Source organism: Falco punctatus (genome assembly GCF_963210335.1).
Source record: "Falco punctatus genome assembly, chromosome: 9".
Classification (NCBI taxonomy): Eukaryota; Metazoa; Chordata; class Aves; order Falconiformes; family Falconidae; genus Falco; species Falco punctatus.
Window position 1 is genome coordinate 18554464 of NC_137589.1, and position 15886 is coordinate 18570349.

The following is a 15886-nucleotide window of genomic DNA, read 5'->3' on the forward strand; positions in this document are numbered from 1 at the left end:
TATCCTTGCTATACAGATCAACACTATCAACTGGTTCCCAAACAGCAGAGGTCGGGCATAATTAAACTGTTTTACTCTGCCCAGGAAGTGGGTCTGAATGCCATTAAGTGAAATCAGTGTTACCCACAGTCCCCGGTAGTACAGCTTTAGAAGAAAACCAAAATCCTACAGATCCTAACATACAGAAGAACAGTCTCTTCTTATTTTTCTTTCCATCTCTCTTCCTCTGGTCCAGTTTCCTCACAATTGCAGGTTGAAAAGCAGCACCCTTTGTCCATCATCTCAATTATCATTCTAATTTTTTTCTGCTCATTCTGGCATAGATTTGACTGGTTTCTTGCACGGTTTTGGTAATTTATTCCATAAAACAAATTTCTGTTCAGCATAAATATAAGTAATTAACTGCTAAACTTCCTGGTGTTTGGTCATTTGTTAACTGCAAATTGGGTCTCCAAGATCCATATTCTCCCAAGGAAGCATTGCATTGTTACAGATTTTCTTAATTTGTTAACAGATTAAAGAAAATCCACCACCCTGTAATTAGCTTTTTCCATTTAGCACAACCTTGTTTTCCAAATGCCTTTCCTTACTTTGTAAGTTCAGGTCTCTTAACTCCTCACTACATGCCTACGTTCTCTTGGGTTTTTATAAAATGCAAGCCAAAAAGTGTCATTACTGCTAGATGTACTATTACTTTCTCGATTCCATATAGCATGTTATTAGGCCATGGTCTTATTCTCATGCTCTTTTCTCCCATAAACCCACTAACATTAAGTGACCGTCTTATGAACTACTTTGTGTGAAATCATGCTTGCATCGCTAATGTTCCAAAATGACAAGCTGACCTAAGAAGTAGAAACAAACCAAAAATTAAGTAAAGAGCAGCATTTAATTAAACAAAATGGTAATGCATCTCTCACTCCCATCAAAAACATTTCATCAGTTTAACAGCAGGTTGTTCCTTTACCTGCAGCTTTTGGTACATTTCCATATTAATTGCTTTAACTTCATCAAGCTGCTGTCGAAGGCCTATGAGGGTGTCCTGCTTCTCATGGATGTCCTTCTCCAGCAACTTCATGGCAAGTTCTATCTCATGTTTCATACTAACTTGAACCACTAGCTCATTCTCCATATCCTGTAAAACACAAACATAATGTAACACACAATCTTTAAGTAATTATGCAACATTTTATCTCTGTGTTGAAGAAGGCAAAAGCTAACTAACAGAGCTGCAGCACCACCCATTTCACCGCTTCAGAAATCCTGCCCTTCTTTAACTTTGCAAATTATCCACTTCATAAACATCACATGTTAATGCACTTAGTGACCAATGTGGGGGTTTTTAACTTTGGGATAATACAACTCACATAAGACATTACCCTGCCCAGGGTTGCACAGAGTTGCCTAGGTATTAATTACAAAAATAGAACTAAAGGATTTCTATTTTCACATGAAAGATTTAGCACACGTACAGAGCATACAGTATTGCTAACAACTTACCTAAAAATTTCTCAATGAAATTGTATTTGCTTCACCATGCTTTAGCAACATTTTTACAGAAATACTGATGTAGCTTGCTCTGTTAAAAAACCCTTCTTATTATAGGCAGTTAGAGAAAAGGCATTTAAAGTCAATTAAAGGCAGCATCTAATCTCAGCAAAAGCAACACTATACTTTTATACTGACTCTTCTGAAGCATAATGTCTTCTAGAAGTGCTGTGTAATCCTAGAACACTTACTTGTCGAAGTTGTGATTCTTCTCGAAGCTGTCTTCGTGCTTCATTGTACATTTCATCTAAACCCTGCCTGGAGTGCTTGTATGTCTGAAGTTCTGCTTCAACATCCACTTTAGTTGCCTACAAAGATACAAAGAATCTATCTTTCATCACCACAAGTTTAGCCATTAATAGCATAAATTTAACACTTGGCAGGGAGGGAGGGGGGGCAGCAGAGAATAAAGGCTTAAAAACATATTCTCCAAGCACAGTACAAACATGGAAAAAGCTGTTTCTGCTATGTGGTCATTAGTTTTACAATGAGAACTGACTAAATCTAGGAAAATAAACATCTGTACTGCATTACAGTCCTCCTTCAGTAAGTCACTCTAATGCATAGCCGTTTCAGTACTGAGCAATCCAAATATCTGATTAACCTGTGCTTTTACCAATTATCCTGTAAAATATACAGGAAGTTAAATAAGGGAGTTATAAATCACAGCTTAAAAAAGCTCAGCAACCGTATATAAGATTACTCCAAATGACATTCCATATAATGAGGCACGTCAGAATAGACAGTTTGCCAACTAAAATACACACTATTTTGACAAGATTTTCAGATAACATGCCCTTAAATGCTCTTAGATATAGCTTATAGTCTAAAGAAAAAAAGGGAAAAAAACTAGAAAGAATGCAAGGAAAAATGCTACAAAATTTGCATGTGGTTATAAAACAATCTAGTGTCCTAGAATTTCAATGTATTTATGCCATTTTAAAGCTTCTCAGATTTAATAGGTTCTTTCCGTAATAAAAGCTGGTTTAGATTTGGCCCAGCTACTGTCTACTTCAAGTTGCAGATGTAAGCACATTTGAATGACCATGAACCATACAACATTACTATGTTACATGTGGTAAAACTAACATACCTCTAGATGATGCTGTGTTTTCATCAAAATAAGAGTATTTTCACTCCTTAATTGATGGTTTTCTTCCTGAAGTTTAATTATATTGTTTTTGGCTATTGCTAACTGAAAAGAAAAGAAGAAAAGGAAAAGCAGTATGACTGCTTTTGTGTGTAGAATAAAGAAAAACACGTTCTGATGAATGCAAGACCAAGACAATCTCTGCTCTATTCTCACAGTCTACCAAACAGAGGATTAACTGTTTTTAAACAAAGTTCCTGGTTTTAGTGTCACTTCCATTACACAACAGCATGCATATTCCAAGATTCTTCACTATTTCATGTCTGGTAAAGAATATGCTTTCTTTTCATTGCTTCATTATGACTTAAAGACCTTCAGTTCCCTTTCCTCATCCTATATTTTTTCTTTCAATTTGGACATCTTATTATATCATACTGAGCAATTTACAAAAGAAAGTGTCTCCCAAATGAAAAGAAAACATATTAACAAAAAAGGAAACATTATAACTGGGTCCTACAGTATATGCCTTAATGTCAGAATTATAAACCAGCTGATCAAAACAGGTAGACAGTTGAGCTAAAGGCTTGTAAAGGAACCAGAATAATCTAAGAATTAACGCTCATAAAAAATGGTTTCCCTCCATCTGGATATATCAATACTCACAGTGAGCTCTAGCTATCTCTTCAACAACTGAATGTAGACAATTCAATTTTCCACTTCATTAACTATTTCTCAAGCAGCTTGGATTAAAATAAATTGTGGTCTCTCTTATAAAGCTAAAAATATTGGAATCTAGTCAAGCATCACAGATAACTGGAAATACAGGATATAAATACAAAACCAGAGCTATACAGGGCTAAAAACTGCTACAAGCATATGGTAAATAAGCAAGAAACAATCCTTTGGCTAAAGCTGAGAACAGTAACAGAAATTGCTTAGTGAACTACTTTCCATCTCTTTGTAGCAACTGGTGTCATCTATTATGGACTAGTCATCTGCACAAAATCAGACTGACAGCTGGCATCAAGAACAATTTCTCTTCTGGTTTTGTCCAAAATGGGAAATGGTGATGTTCTACAGTATTAATTTACTGATGCTGCACGCTACCCAGGCAAGCTGACTTCAAATTCCTGCAGCTACTGCACCTTTTCTTCAAGTCAAAATACAGCTACTGGAACATATTATACAGAATGTATGTAGACTAAATAATCTAAGTTTATTTAGAAAAACAGTCTTTGAGAGTAAATAATATCTGTTATACATTAGTAAAAGAAAATAATACCTCTTCGATCAGTTTAGTGTTTGATTTCTCTAATGAATCAACTCTTGCATGTAGACTGCTAACTGTGCTACTGAAAAAGAAAATGAAAAAATGTTATTCAAAATTACATCAAAATTCATTCAAACAAGCTCAAAAGCTTTAACGTGAGGTACAGCGATTAACTCCCAGGGTTATCTCTATCTCTTGCAAAAACCAGCATACAGGAATATACTCAATACACACAGGCTCACCTGAATAAATGCAATTGTTCTTAATTGTGACGGTTCCTTTCTCCTTACCTTTCACTTTGCTCATATTTGACACACTCAGTTCTGTCCTGTTGAAGGTTTCTGCTCACTGACTGACACAACTTCAAATCACAATATCTTTACCCCAACAGTAGCCACATAGTAACTAATGATCGAGATGAACAGCATTAGAAGTTAAAAAATATGATTATATTTCAAAAAGGGATCAAGATCAGCTATACTACAGATTCTACAGAAGTTCTTTGTGGGTTTGTTGTTTGGTTTTGGTAGGCTTTTTCTTTTTTAGTTCCTCACAATGCTAAATTTTGTACAATACTCCTCAGAGAATTACAATCACTGTTGCTATATTTGTACAATAATAAATAAAGTGGTGGACTAGGTTTGCTCCATCCAGCAAAGGCTGCTTTCCTGAAAACTGTTTCTACAGGAACCACAACCTACAGCATGTAAGTAGTTGCCAGCAAGCAACAAACTTACTCAGTTTTGGTCCCAGGCATTAAAGCTACAAACTAAAATATTATGAAAGGCAAAAAAACAAAACCATGTGGATTCACTCAGAACACTCAATAACACTTTTTGAGAACTATTAAACAGAATGCAGTTAAAATCCAGATCAAGCTTTTCATTCCTGTGAAGTTATAAACTGTGAGGACCTTGATCAGTTTTGGCCTTCTGTTTTTCGTTTCTTTGAGGAACAAAGGTTCTGACTGTCAAAAACAAAAGCATGAAAACAGAGAGACTTTCTGAGTCTCTCCAGAAGTGCGTATCCTTTCAAACTTCACTACATCCTCAGTCTAAACATGAAGAATCTGCACCCCTTTCTCTCACAAAGCTGTGTTAGAAAAGGAATCTGAGGTGTTTTACCTGTAAGCTTGGCCTGACATGCATACTTCAAAGTAATACTTACTTCAGTTGCCTGTTTAGTTCTTCAACATAATTCTTTTGGTCCAAAATGGCAGCAATCTGTACATTTCTAAAGCAAGCACATAATAAAATCTGCTTCAACAAAATGATGTAGCGAACTATGTACTGAAAATATACATATCATTAATATGCAAATGTCCATCTTAATTGTGCTTCTTAAAAAGAAAGGAAGCAACTTCACTCACAACCATTAAGTCAGGAACTTATATGTTGTGACATCAGTGAGAGACAAAAAATCCCAATGCTTTAACTGCAAACAGTTTCTCTACATGAAACATAACATACACATAGTTGCAAAAGAAAAAGGATGTTTACTCTGCCATAACTCTTGATTCTTCGAAACACTGACTAAATCCCAAGCTGAGCACTTAAAGGTTAGCAGGTTCCTTTTCATTGCCACCTTGCAATCCTCCAATACTGTCCATCAGGTAAAGTAAGTAAGTAACATCGCTGAAGCTTGCTTCACAGTGCAAATATTCTTCCAGCTAACTAGTAATACAGAACAAGGTAGCACACCATTTTTCTCAAGGCATGAGATCAGAAGACTTCACTTTTAGGGAGTCTGACTTATTTCTATAATGTGCAGGGCACCAGTCAAGAAATCATTTGTTAACATGCAAAGTCTGAGGTATTTTGTGAGGACATACCTTTCCTTACCCCCAATGTCATCATCACTCTTTAAATACACAGAGAAATCGATCACCCCAACCTAGGGGAAAGCAAATGTACAGTTTCATATCATATAAGTAACTGCTGTTGATATTCACAGTCTTGTATCTAAGTAGTTACATCAACTTTTTTAAGATTGGTCCAGTTTCAGCCAGAAGCTCAAAAAAATGAACTGTAACATTTTAAACAAGTTTGTTGTTAGGGTTTTATTTTTGGTTTTGTTTTTTTGAAGGGTAGTCTCACATATTTGTTAAGAATTATGTTATATTTGAACAAAATTAACCATTTGCCATGTATCAAATCCCAAAGAAAAGACAACTTCAGGGGACTGAGCTTAGCCAAGAACTTACAGGAAGACTTTGGGGAATCACCAGATACTACTCAACCCTATCACTGATTGAGCAGAGTTGTGGTAATTTGTCTGTAATATTTCATATGATTTGCTATCACAACACATCTCCCAAACTCATGTTTCCCCCATGTTTATTTTTTCAGTATTCCTTGCCAAATAATACCTCTCCACACTTGCTGATTCCCAGGTGTGTCAACTCAACCACATTCATTTTTTTAAACCTTTCTAAATCTGAATCTAATTAATTCATTTTCTATTCAATTGTAATTTAATCATATATACTACAAATAACATTACCAGGAGTTCTGCTTCCAACTCTATTTAAAAACGTAACGAAAGTATTTAACCACATTTGCTTTACCAATACCCTTCCTTTTTGGCCTCTAGTGATTTTTTCACAAAGTATTTCAATTTATCTGATCTACTGCTTCCTTCTTGAGATCCCTTTAGCTTTTGAATACCAGTAACTTGCTAAGTCCAATGTTTCCGTGGTTTACACAATGCTCTCCTGTCAGTTTCCTATGATGGTCTACTTGTTCTCCACAAGGTTTTTAAAAAACATAATTTTGCTTATTAAAGCAAAATACTATGTCTATAAAAAAGTAAAATGTTATCTCTATAAAGGTCACTTTGTTTTAATTCTCCGTGTGTACATATACACATTATACCACTGAATAGCATTCTTCTAACATACCAAAACTATGCTCCTAGATGCAGCTTCCATCATCCTTCAGATGTTTCTCTTTTCTGCTCAATACAACTTGCTTCCTCTGGCTTCTCTGAGAAGGTGCGTTATTTATACTACTCTTCACAGGGAGAATTACTCTAAAACCTCATCGGAACAGCCACTACTACCTTCTAAAATCACATTTTATCTCCCCTCATACAGCAAAGCCACCAAGTGACCTAGGTAACAAAGGTGTCGCTAGAAACAGATTTTTGTGATTTGTAATACACATAAGTAATTCTCAACACTAAGAAAAGCAAATTATTAAGTTTTCTGTAACTACACACCTCTCAATGTTACACCTTCCAGTATGCAAGATCAGTGCCTAAAGCATTAGACAGTAACTAGAATGAACAACCAAAGACAACTTATCCCTATGATTAAACAGCACACCCACCCGATTAGCTGTAACTTTTCTGTTCCACAGAAATTGCTTTTTCATCAAATATATGCTGCAACACAATAATACTCAAACTATTATGATTTTTTCCACAAAGCAGCTGGAAAAAAGCCCAATCAGGACTGAACACAGCCTACATTTACTTATAAATACTTGTGCAGCTGACTTTATTTAAAAAGAATCTGCAAACATTTTATTGGAAAAGATCAGAGTTCAAAGTCAAAGCACTTTGCAAAGGAGGAAGAATTCCAAGTCTTGTTTTGCAGACTGAAAGCAGTCACCCTCTTATGAGGTCTTTTATTACACTATGCAAAGCAAGTTCTTGTTTCACGTCCTTGAAACATTCCTATATGTTCCAAAACAACAATAAATGGACTGACTGGGATAAACTGGTCATGGAATTATACTTCTCCCGCAGAGGAAGGATACAATTAAAATGGAAAGAACTCTGTATTGCTACTATGCATGCATTTGATGACAAAGCATAAGATGTTACCCTTGCACTCTTGACAATTATCAACTTCTAAAGGTCTGACCCAACTGATAGTAACGCAACCAGCCCCCCACTGATCAAGGAGCAGCATCACGCCCTAAGCAGTTTCTAGTACTAAAGATTTTTAACAAGTCACAACTCCATACTAATAAAACTCACTGTACGTAAAAATCTTATAGACTGCATGTACATTACTTTACCTGTATGGACTTACTTGTGAATCTAGGTCTTCTCCCTTCACACAAAGGTTAGCATCTATCACATTTAACCCAACCAATAGCCCAACAATAACTGCTCCTTCTTCCTCCATCATTAGTGCATGATACTCGTAAAATTCACTGTTAAAGAAAATTGCATCTTATTGGTATATACAGTATATTCACATCCAATAAATTAATAACATGACACCTAAATCTGAATTGTTTCTCTCATTTTAGCCTTACTCCAACATCCTTAAAGATGAACTGGGTCTGCCCATACTTCTACCTCCTAAATATTTAAAAACTGAAAGGGCATGGTTTGTCTCAGAGGGTGTTAAAATCAAAGATACTACCTTTGGCTCCAGATATCTGAGCCACAAGCTGCTGAAGGTCTGGGGAATTTGGGGGGCAAGACCTATTTTGCCTTTAGAAAAAAAAAAGAGAAAAAAAAAAAAGCTCTTCCCTATATACTTGTTATTAGCCACTTTTGAACAGAATACTACAACAGATGAATGCTTGGCCACACTGAGTCAGACAATTCTTATGTTGTTAAGAAACACTAGAGAACACAAAGGAAAAATGGTAAAAAAGTTACCGTGTGTGAGAAAAAGTCTGGACTTTAATGAACACATTTTGAAATTAAAGAAGCCAAGTAGGAGATTAAATGGGCAAGAGAAGGGAAACGGAAAGGGCTAAAATGCTGACAAGGATTTTAAAAGAAAAATGCTTCACTAAACAGAATATCAACATTTATGTCCTCCTCCTTGCATTTTTTAAATAAAGTTTAAGACTCTATGAAACAAATTGTGCTTTCAATGGAAAAGCCCATAGCTGCTGAACACCAATGTCATCCTGACATACCAGCATTATCCAGGCATGCAAGAAAAGTCTTAAAAATATGTATAAGTTATAAAACTAAAATTAAGACTACAAGGGTTTTTTCCCTTTGTGCTTCAACTACCCCACCACAAGGAAGTTACACTAGGAGAGAGCAATGCCGGTTTTAGAACTGTGAAAGGAAGGTTTAAAGCAATAGTCCTCCATGCGATGGCAGCTCAGTAGGAAACCATGCATATGGTAGGGGTGAATTCATTCTCCTCTCCAGAGGTTTCTAATCCATATTCTGCATGGTGGAAGAATGCAGCGGGAGCCCTTCCCCATTGCCCTCACTCATGAAAGAACAGTCTCTCCCACGTGGTGGGAAGTAAGCATCTCTTTGCCCCTCAGCTGGTCTTCAATCTTGATGAGACAGCAAGGTTTGGTCCCTCTACCCTGAGGACTGGGCGAAATCAGCCCACAGTCCAGAAGCTACACTTTGCTACGCTAAGGATACATTAAAAAGCATCAAATAGAAAATAATAGGGTTTTTTTTCCAGGAGACTAAACCTGTAAAAATAAACAAAATCTGCTTAATTGTTTACCTAAGAAGATCTCTCTGAATGATCAAACAGCGAAGATAGTCGGCCATCTTCTTCTGCATTAGTGCTAACCGTAACCAGGCCCGGGCACGGCCCAGCGGTGTTCTGGAAAAAAGGGCATGGAGACAAACAGTCCCAAATCAACAATATATCAATTAATTCACTGTCTTAAACATCTTACCAGACTATTGGTAGAACAACTGGTATTTCTGAAAGGGTATTCTAAACTATTAGTCAAGCAATGCAGTCTGGGAAGCCGTAATGTCTAGGCTTTGACTCCAAGCTTTGGGTTAATATCAGAAAAATTTTCCTCAACTCGGCTGGGCTTGGGAGCAGACCCTGGAAAGAACAGGAACAGAGAAAGGACAAGAGCCTGACAGTAAAATTAACTGTTTTGCTCAGAGAGTGAAAACACGCAACTTTCCACACACTGTTATATTTCAATGTGCTTTGTTCTCACACAGCGCAAGGCTAGCAGCATGGAAAGAATTTTTGAGTGGTGCTGTTTTCCTGTAAGCACCTTCCTCATAACCTGACAGTGCCTGTAAAGATAATCAAGAAAGTCCCGTTTCTAGCTGCAGTAAAATGTCTGCAACCATTCAGACTCCTTTCTGCAAGTTCCTTATAAAGTCTTCAGAGGAATTGTGAAAAAAGTAACCAAATGTCCATTACAACTCATCACACAAGCTTGCCTTTCCAATCCTGTTTTCTGGGTCCACACAACACAAAGTGAATTCTAGCTTTAACTGATACCTGTTTACAAATTCAGTGCTATCTTAGAAGGACAAGTCAAGATGAAAATGGATGTAACTGGCAAATATTAATACCCAACAAATTAAACGTGGACCTTTAGACTGCCTGCAATGTCAGGATAGGAAGAGCGCAACACGCTTGTCAAAAGGTATTATGTCATCTGACCCGATACATTTATATACCTACGTGCTTCAGATATAAAGGTCTAAAGCTATAAATTATAACCCTTATGCTCTCATATACCAATCACAATGTACCAAACTCTTTTGGAATTTAATGTACAGACAATTACATAGCTAAATACAAAAGCAGAATGCAGAGGAATGGGAGGAGATTGTAGTTCACAGCATAAATCTACTTTTGAGACAGACCCTACACACAAGAATCTGAAAAGCTGCCTAATACTTTTCAGTATGTTACCCTTTGCTTTTATACAGCCTTTGCTGACCAGACTCAAGAGTTTGCTGCAGTTCTAGACTGCAGACTGATACAAAATGCTTTTCTTTTTGCACTGCTTTTGTCCACCACTCCAAAAGCTTTTCTCCCAGGAACATCAGAAAAGAACATAAAAATACTACATTTTTAGCTGTTTTGTGCAAAATACGAAAAGCCAGCAAGATTCACCTGTGCTCTCCCCAGTATCATGTGCTAGCTGTTCAAAGACTTGATTAATGCCAAATGAAATCATGAGACATCTGTAAATTCTCAATCAGGTCCTTTATTTTCTTGCTGTATTTTACCAATACTACTTACTTAAGGCCAGGCAAATCTCTGACACTTGCTGCTATTTCCTCAGCTTCTGGATATAATTTCTCCACAAGTTCCAGAGGATCCCAGATGGTTTTATTGTAACTTAGAAAGGATTTTCTTACTAGGAAAACAAAAATTAAATACCTGAATTAACTTCAATTACTGGAGCAGCTTCCTTCAAAATAGCTGGTGTGATGAAAGCATTAACCGCTGAGTCTAGACTTAGAGATAACTGATAACTGTGACACTGGCCAGTTCACCAGACCCAAAGCCATCTTCCAAATCACTTTACTGTGAACATAAAACTGCTGTACTAGAACAAAATAGTGTAAAAATGAAAGCTAGCTAAAAATATAAGCTACATACATGCATGCAGTTGTGATAATCCCTGGATGACTAACAACAAATGATATAGAAAAGAAAAAGCTGGTAAATGTGGGAACATATGTTGTGATGTATTAATAATGACACTATTAATTATAAAAAGGTGAGTGTATTTTCTTCACTTCTTAAAGCAAGGTAACACACTTTGATTTTATCTCGTTCAAGAAAGGAAGGAAGAAAGATGGCATGTCTGCGATGAGAAATATGCAGCCAGAACAATTACCACACCTTTAAGGCCATGCTTCAGGCAGTGCTCCATGACAACAAAGAACTGCTGCAAAGGTGGGTAGTCAGAATCCAGAGTGCGGCCAAAGCTCAAAGCTGATTCTATGAGTCCTTTGATACTCAGTTTAGCCATGTTGAGTAAGTTTGCTCTTTCTACAGCTGTAGGGTCCTTTACAGCTAAGACAATAAAGAAAACAAAAACAGTTACGGTTCAAGTTTTAGAAGAGACCCAAAATAATAAAATGCTTCATGACCACCTTGGTCAAAGAACAACTTACCTTATTCTAGATAAACTCAAGGGAGTAATTTAGTAAGCACTATAAACCACCGTGTTACAGAAAAGCACCCACTCCAACAAACACCCTTACAGACCCTACATTGTTTTAATAGATGAATGAAAAAACGAGGCGGACAATGTCAGCTCTCAGGTACTGTGTTGTCTCAGTACATTTCTGCAGCAGTCAGTAACTGCAAATTAACACAGGCATCAATGCTGCACTCAAAAACTCTGCTGCATAACAGCAGCCAGTGCCCTTAGCATATCGAATTCCTATTAATATAAGTATCTATTTGGGGTATTATAGTCTACCTACAAAAAAAGACATCATACTTATATATAATCACTTTCTGCTCTAGTCTTAATTTCATAGCAACATAAACACATGTTTTCCTTCTTATGCTGTACAAGGCCTTAGCCTGTAAACCAGGAGCAGTTTCAGGGAAATAGTACATACTGAAATTTCAGTTTTGACTATAGCTACAAAGTATTTTCTACACAAGAAAACTTAAGAACTAAAGGTTTTGCTTTACCTTAAAAACGTTTTTGGTAAACTGCACAAAACACATGCTACAAAAACACATTTGGGGATTAAATGTAGACAGTAAAAAAAATGCACAGCTTTAGAAAATCATCTTAATTGACAGAATGGACAAGGTTCCTCTTAGAGCTCCTGCTACTGAAACCAGCGTTCAGGAGATTCTTAGTCGATCTTCATTTGTAATGAAGCAGTTCAAACACTCAGGCCACCCTCTATTTTGTCAGCCTGAAACAGAGACAAAACAACCCTCTGCTTATTCACCATGATCTAAGTAGCTTAGAAAGAAGCAAAAAAGGATGATGATTTACTGTCTTCTGCTACTTGTAATTAAGTCTAACAAATGAGGTAAAAAAACCCAAAAAATATTATCTGCATCCTTCATTTGTTAAGACATTGAGACACAGATGTCAAATACCTCTACAGATCTGTGTCTGAGAAAAAACGTGAGCCTCTTCCTCTGCAAATTTGAGTATTTGTATGTTCAAGTATTGACCCTATCTCTTCGCACATCAGAAAGCGTGAAGAACTGTATACATTAAAGCCAAAGCAAAAAGAATCACCGTAACAGATGGGTACTTTCTTGGTTTCTCAAACAGCAATGAAATGACTTGTCTCATTTCTCGCATACCGCAACTTCAGGTATCTAGATATTAAAAACTTTGAAAATTACTTTCTAATTTTTTGTATTCTGAACTGCCTGTCAAATATCAAATTACCCTACTACTACCATACAACATAACCTCAGTTTTCCAGAAAAAAAAAAAGAGATTATGTACCCAAGATAACCTTAAAAACTACTTTTATAGTCTCTCAATTTACCAGTACTTCAACAGAGAACACTTGAAAATGTCAGAAAACACAGCAGACAATTAGCGACAGCACTCTGGCAAAAATTTATCCAGTTAATGGTCACAGCTCACTGGTTTGTCTCTTGACTTCCCGCCTGCTCAGCCGCCAGGGACTGAACCAGCCCTACCGAAAGCAGCACCAGCCTGGCTGGAACAGATGGGGGCTTGCAACAACGGGAGCGTTTCTGTGGGTGAAGCTCATGTCAGGCTTTCTGCTTTTTTATTAAGGTTTGCTATTGGCATTACTAAATATGAATATTATTGTAGGAAAAGCCTGGTTCGATTCAGACGTCAGGTGGGCAGCTCTCCCTTGCCACGTACTCAGTCTGTTTCCCCAAAGGCACCTGACACATTCCTTTTTCAGGTGACCTCATTCTGATTTTTGGAGATGATCCGTCCCACAGACAGACCTGCATGTCTACTGTCCTTTTAATTGTCAGCCCTCTTGCCTCATCTTTCAGAGGGAGAAACACATTTTAGGTCCATTTTAAAGTGTGATTTACCTGCCGATTTCTTCACCTGCTTCTTAAAAAAATAATCAAGATTTAGAATTTCACAGAACATGTTTTCTAGTCTGTACGTCTGTGGAGCAAAACGAGCTACGAAGGGCTTCCGAATGGCTGCGCTCACCCTGCAGCAGCAGCCCAGACAGGGACTATTTGCAAGTGGCATTGATGTCGCCGGCCTCACCGGGGCAAGGCTTGGCCCAAGAGACCTCCCAGCCAGTTTGGATAAGTAATCCCTTACTGCAAACAGTATTTGTGAAGAAAAAAAAAAAAAAAAGAAAAAAAAAAAAAGAAAAAAAAAAGAAAAAAAAAAAACTAAACCCAAGCGTGCAGTTGCTACGACTACAGGCTGGACAAGGTGTCCCTACGCCACCTGACAGCCAGCAGAAAAAGCGACCTCGGCACCGAACGCCCGGCCCCCCCGACCCACACCTGGGCAGCCGGGCGCCGCCCGCACCGCACAGCCACCGGCGGGGGCGGGGGGACAGCCGCCAGCACCCGGGCCCAGCCCCCGCTGACACACCGCGGGGCCCCCGGCTCCGGGCCGCCCCCGCCACCACCCCCCGAGGCCGCGGGCCGCCCCCAGCCCCGCTCCCGCCGCAGCGGACATTTTCTGCCAGTGCGGGCGCCGCGCTGGCAGCCGGCACCCCCGGCGGCTGAGGGGCGCCCGCCGCAGGGGCCCTGCTTCCCCGCCGCCGGCCCCGGCGCCCCCCACCCAGCGCAGCCCCCTTCCCCGGGCGCCGCAGCCGCCGCTCACCCATGGCTGGAGAGGAGGAGCCGCCGCCTCAGCCGCTCCCTGCGGGCCCCCGGCCCCTCCCGCCCCGCCGCTGCGTGGGACCGGCCCCTCCGCCCGCGCCCAACGGCGCCCCTGGCGGCGGGAGGACCCGTCCTGCCCCCGGCCCGGCCCTCCGGGGTCCCCCCAGGGGGGGGGCTGCGGCCTCCTGCCGCCGCGACAGCCCTGCAGCCGGGGGCGAGCGAGGGGCCCCGGCCTGGCCCCGCGCAGGGTGGGCGCCCAGCCGCACCGACGGGAGCCGGCTCTCAGCAGCCATGGCCGTTGCTAAGGGCAAGCAGCTACCAGCACCAGCCTGAGCCTTCTCTACCCCTGTGAGCGACAGCTCCGACCCCTACATCCACACCAACGAACAGCAGGTGTTCTGACACACACTATCCAGCCTTGGAGAAATATTGTTCTAGAAAAATACCTTGAAAATTAGTGTACCGGGAATAAAAGCTGGTCTTTTAAAAAAACGCGTATCGCGGCTCCTTTCAAGTGTCTTATTTTTACTCTTTAAAAACCCCTGTCATTTGAATCTCAGCACAAAACAAAAAAAAAATGGTGCAGGCGCAGAGGGCCGAGGCATTGAGCACCAGTCACGCAGACACGGGATCTCCTGAGCATCACCTTTGGCTGTACTCAGCCACTGCCTTAAATCACACTGCCCCTGGCCCGCTCCGAGGGGTGACATGCAAGCTGCAGAACACAAAGGGGCACTCCCCCTCCCCCCCGCTACAGAGGCCACACGAAAACAGCCCCGAGAAAGAGTATCAGCCCTGGAGCTTGCAAATGCGGAGGGCAGCACGGGGGTAGAACACAGCCCATGGTGACAGGGCTGCTTCTTACATCCATGATTCCCACCCTCTTAAAAGCAAAATAACCTATACATTTAAACAGTGTTAACAAGCTATTCTTTTTTTCTTTTAAGAATCCCAGCAACACATCATGCGCTAAGTCCATACTCAGCCTGTGTTTTCCTGCAGTATCAATGACTTTCCGCTTCACAGAGCTGTTTTGAAGGCAAACAGAAAAAGTAATTTTTTACTTTTACAAGATAACACTTCGAGATATATTCATTAGAATGCAAAAGTATTTAGAGACTACCAGATCAAAATGTTTTCTTATCTGTAGCTCTCTACTCAATCTAATTTTTACCATGTAGTAAGAAAGAACACACATTAGAAGTAGATAAGGAAACACAGAATTGTTCTTGTGACTGTTCCTCACACAACTTTGTGGAGGGATAGCAATGCCTCCAATTTATTGATTTATTAACTTCAATAGCATGAGGAAAAGTTCCTGGCTAAGCATAATTTCATATAAGAAAACAGATAAGCTAAATCTTAAAGATTTTTGTACACCTTGATCCTAAACATAGAAAAACATTTCTAGACAATGATATGTTATTGTGAAATCACTACTGTAATAAGGGTATAATTTTCATCTTTTGAAAAACCCAGAGCACATACAGTTGAT

At 39.4% G+C, this 15886-nt stretch overlaps 1 protein-coding gene across 5 annotated transcripts in view; it reads right to left on the reverse strand.

Annotated features, from left to right (window-relative positions):
• The window catches only part of RUFY2 (RUN and FYVE domain containing 2), a 29715-nt gene extending 13854 nt beyond the window's left edge, over positions 1 to 15861 (reverse strand). For 3 of the 5 annotated variants that reach the window (XR_013930332.1, XM_080401326.1, XM_080401329.1), the window contains exons 1-11: positions 14393 to 15861; positions 11467 to 11640; positions 10858 to 10975; positions 9355 to 9456; positions 7948 to 8071; positions 5740 to 5801; positions 5076 to 5141; positions 3921 to 3990; positions 2642 to 2743; positions 1740 to 1856; positions 968 to 1135 (exon numbers count right to left, since the gene is read on the reverse strand). Coding sequence is in view for 4 of the 5 variants with exons in the window: in XM_080401326.1 (XP_080257452.1) it covers positions 968 to 1135; positions 1740 to 1856; positions 2642 to 2743; positions 3921 to 3990; positions 5076 to 5141; positions 5740 to 5801; positions 7948 to 8071; positions 9355 to 9456; positions 10858 to 10975; positions 11467 to 11640; positions 14393 to 14396 (1107 nt within the window). In the remaining variant the exon portion in view is untranslated. Of the gene's footprint in view, positions 1 to 967; positions 1136 to 1739; positions 1857 to 2641; positions 2744 to 3920; positions 3991 to 5075; positions 5142 to 5739; positions 5802 to 7947; positions 8072 to 9354; positions 9457 to 10857; positions 10976 to 11466; positions 11641 to 12273; positions 14368 to 14392 lie in introns of those variants that run through there. The other 2 variants (XM_080401327.1, XM_080401328.1) reach the window with 2 other exon arrangements.
• Between the last annotated feature and the right edge of the window lie 25 nt (positions 15862 to 15886).